The sequence below is a fragment of the Tigriopus californicus genome, chromosome 6 (genome assembly GCF_007210705.1).
Source record: "Tigriopus californicus strain San Diego chromosome 6, Tcal_SD_v2.1, whole genome shotgun sequence".
Taxonomy (NCBI): Eukaryota; Metazoa; Arthropoda; class Copepoda; order Harpacticoida; family Harpacticidae; genus Tigriopus; species Tigriopus californicus.
The window spans coordinates 7034478-7038504 of record NC_081445.1 but is presented as its reverse complement, the minus strand read 5'-3'; the positions used below and the strand labels follow the sequence as shown (position 1 = coordinate 7038504).

The 4027-nt window shown below is 43.8% G+C and overlaps 1 protein-coding gene across 1 annotated transcript; it reads left to right on the top strand.

Moving 5' to 3' along the window:
* The first annotated feature begins 1043 nt into the window (after positions 1-1043).
* LOC131882050 (MDS1 and EVI1 complex locus protein EVI1-B-like) lies at positions 1044-3480 on the top strand. The gene is made up of 2 exons (XM_059229083.1): positions 1044-2067; positions 2938-3480. The coding sequence occupies exons 1-2, from the start codon at positions 1297-1299 to the stop codon at positions 3229-3231; spliced, it is 1065 nt and encodes a 354-aa protein (XP_059085066.1). The 5' UTR covers positions 1044-1296; the 3' UTR covers positions 3232-3480.
* The last annotated feature ends 547 nt before the right edge of the window (positions 3481-4027 follow it).

The following is a 4027-nucleotide window of genomic DNA, read 5'->3' as shown; positions in this document are numbered from 1 at the left end:
TGTGGCATCTCTCGAAAGCCGTCGAAAGGGCAGCGAGCTACCGTTCTCGCCTGGGAGTCGTCCATACATTATAACTCATGAAATGGTTGTTATCTATGGTCGTAACTACTGATCTGATTGTGGTGGGGGCTCGACGGCTGCGTTGAATTGGATCAAATGGGAAAACACCAAGCGCAGAGGAACATTAGTGGCAACAATAATTTCAATGATCCCCTAGCTAGGACTAGCTACTAGCGAGGTTTGCTCCTCGGTCGGATGTTAGCGAGTTCGCTCTCTCGATGTCTATGTCTCTCTGGTTCCGGGAGTCTGACCGGCTCCTTCTATGCCGTCTCTCACACCATATCATCAAAAGCTCGTCGTTGGTTAAGTGAGATTTGCCCCAGCAATCACGGACATCATGCGGCATCAGGCATCAGGCATTAGGGTTGGACATCATCCTTGATGTGACTTCCTGAACATCAGCAGAATAGTTGAGAATCCTCAGAGCAAGTGATCATACATTCGTGACATGAAGCCTCTGGATGCAGATTCTAAGACCCAGGTAAGCCACCAAATGAAGTAAACTGGATCATAACTAGCTTTGGAGAATGAAGGGTTGGGTATTCTCCTTTGGGATCACATTTTTTTGAGCTGAGCTTTCTAGGATGGCAATTGAATTGGACACGACAATTTGCCTCGAGTCTTTGGCTTTGATCCATTGTAGTATTCGAGCTTCGATCTATGTTACGATTCGGTTCTATTAGTCAAATACAAAATAAGTAAGCTTGGACACGATAACCTTTTGCCTGATCAATCAAAGCAGAACGAAGCAATGGTCTCTTTTTCCCTCTTTCATACCTACTCACACAATAACCTTTGAGGTGTTGAAGAGTAAAGCCAATAACCATAGCTGGACCGAGGAAGTAAGAGAATCTCAAGTTGATTTTCGTGCCATTGTTTCAAACTATCAAATGTACACGAACCATATACATAAGGTATCGAGCACCTGGGGATGTCAGATTTTGAAAATTTTCCGATCATGTTCCAGCCACCCCATGGAACTAGAAGAGACGAGGAACACGAGTTGTGACCTTTTCTGACTCGATCAAAGGCTGACCGTATCCAATTGATTCACAATTGGAGCTGAATGGCCGGTGGTTCCTTTTCGTTGCCGTTGAGACTGAAGACGACCTGCAAGACGTCTTTAATGTGAGGGACATCAAGTGACAAGACCAAGAGTTTTCTTCAGTCGGTCAGTCAGTCAGTCAGACATCCATTCACCCCTCGGGTTGTACGAAATATAGTGCTGGGTTGGACATGGAGTCGGGAAAAACGTGGTTTCAAAGCCCACTCGGTCTTCAGAATTCCTTCAAACCTTTTCAAGAGGGTCCACCGGTTTCCTCTAGTAAGTCATTGGTGAGCTCATCCGCATTCACCCCTCCCCCCACCCACAGATTGTCCGCACCCTCGTGGAGTCCATTTCATACCTTGAATATGATCCACCGTCCAGTTGGGATCAAACCCATTGCTCCGGCTCCGTCAAGTCCCTGGGGCATGCTACCTTGGAATCCCATGGAATTGCGGGCTCGTTTTGCTCTCCTAGATTCCCTGAGACAAATAGCGATTGCCTCGTCGATGCCCAATACTACTGAAGGGTATCATCCTCCACTGCCTCCTCCTCCACCACCTCCTTCACTTCGTCCAGTTCGAAATGAGAAGAATTTCTCCGCCATTCCGAGTCTTTTGACGGGGATCAAGCCCAATTCTTCATCTTGTTCAGACAAAGGTGCACACCTTTGCACCCATCGAAAAGTCAGCCCTTTCACTTCCGCTTTGGACTTAACATCGAGTCTTAGCCACGAGAACAGTCTGAGAAGGGTTTCCAAGGGAGGCTCATCGTTTCTGATTAAGTATTCATGCAAGTATTGTGGAAAAGCCTTTCCCAGGTCTGCCAATTTGACACGCCATCTTCGCACTCACACTGGAGAGCAGCCCTACAAGTGCAAATACTGCGAAAGATCATTCTCGATCTCTTCAAACTTGCAAAGGCACGTTCGTAACATCCACAACAAAGAAAAACCTTTTAAGGTAATCCAACCCTCGAACTTTAACTATAAACCATGTTCATGTTAAGGATTAAATTGCGGTTGAAAATCAACAGAGGTTGCGTGAGTCTTGGTTCATTTGTACCGCCCGGTTTCCCGCTTTTAATTCTTACTCGATTTATTTACAGCGCACCACTCATTCTACAGAATTTTAGCCGGGTCCAAATAGAAGTTGTAACATCTATTAATGTCCGAAATGAAGAGATCTAGCTTACTGATGTTTACATTACTTTACCATAAACCACTTGTAACATTTTAGATAAAGCCTGGGCATCTTGTTTTGAAATTAGAAAGAAATTGATTGATTAGTTGCCAAGTTACACAATTCTAATATTGTCTTACATTCAGTTAGTTAGATTTGGAGATCTTTAGAATGACGTAACTTAACGAATAATCAATCGATGAGTTACCAAATTCAGGGAGGTAAAGCCATTGAATAAATATGTCCGTAACTTTCTTCACTGAGTATACGGAGTCTGAGCTACTACGTATGTTATCTCAAAAATAACTCGTTGTAAATGTGATAACATATAGATCAACAAGGAGCTACCGAGTATCCATAAGTTTTATGACTCTTGTTTTGATCCAACCAACGGACCTGGAGGATATGCACGTGATCAAAGTAACTAGCTCAGGAGTAATTGGCATGAAAAGTTACACCTTACAACCTTTCTGAAACGCTTTTTAGTTGATTTTATGATTTAGTTGATGAGCTGATTTAGCCTCATTATCTAGTTGAATTCTAGACTTTCTCATCTTCAACATCAAATGTCATTTCCCCAGACAGACTTTTTGGTCCAATTTCTAAAAAGAAATTCTTTGAAGTAACTGGTTCGGCCTTTCCTTCTTTCAGTGTTCCCTGTGCGATAATAGTTTCTGTCAACAGAGCAACTTGGAACGTCACATGAAGAAACATAACATCGACTACAGAGCCCTTGGAGCACGAGGAGTTGTTACAGAAGTTAGAGGAACAGGAGGAGGAGGAGAAGAAGAGGGAACCGAGGAGAAAAGAGAACAAGTCGCTATAGGACAAGTTCCACGAGTCACTCCTCCACATCACTCAACAACACCATCATCATCATCATCAACAATTGCCACAAGTACTCGCCTCCACGCTGTCTCTCTGTCTCACAGGCAGAGTCCCTAAACTCTGAATGATTGACAGGGAAATCTCAAGGGTGAAAAATGCTAATTATCCTGATGTTTTCGCCTTCATTCTGATGGTGTCCCTCCCTACCCTGTCATCCAATGCTCAAATACACATGATTGTTTCTAATGCCTCTTGGTCCTCAGAACAAAAAAATAAAAAAATAAAAAACATGACCACATTATTTTAGAAATGGGCTTTCTTAGTAGAATCTATATCAACACTTCCAACTTTCGTTCAAGAGGAATATGCGCGAAAGTCTCGGTCACCACCATATGCTGAGTTTCCCTAGCAGTGATTTTTTGATCCCATCTCACTCGAGAGAGCTCAATATCCATTAGATGATGTGAGTCCTCGTACGTGAGTGAGTGAGTAAGTAAGTGCTCATCTCATCCAACTCACAATTTCAGTTGCTCTTCCAACATACTTGGAGGCTGGGTACGTACTTCTAGAAGAGCAGTCCAGCCTGAACCATAATAAAGATGCCGCCTTTGAGCCACACTCACAACCAACCAACCAACCAACCAACCACATGTGCATGCACAAATCACTGTACGGTATACAGTAGAAGAACCCCCGAACAGCAGTTGCTCGAGAAGGAGGAGAAGAAAGCGGTTGTTCCACTTGACCAGTAGAGCGAAGATTCTGAAGAGCCTTTCGCCAGGACAGCAACAACAAACTGGAACTGGAACCACTGGCAACGTTTGGAATGCTCCCATCTTGGTACTCTGTAACACACCAATAAGAGCAGAGATATTACCCTTCCAATTCTCCTCCTCCTCCTCTTTCTTCTTCT

What these genes read in the sequence shown, in the direction of transcription:
- LOC131882050 (XM_059229083.1), top strand. Translation starts at nt 1,297, where the DNA reads ATGGAGTCGGGAAAAACGTGGTTTCAAAGCCCACTCGGTCTTCAGAAT. An exon ending in ACAAAGAAAAACCTTTTAAG is followed by an intron (nt 2,068 to 2,937) that starts GTAATCCAACCC and finishes TCCTTCTTTCAG; the next exon opens with TGTTCCCTGTGCGATAATAG.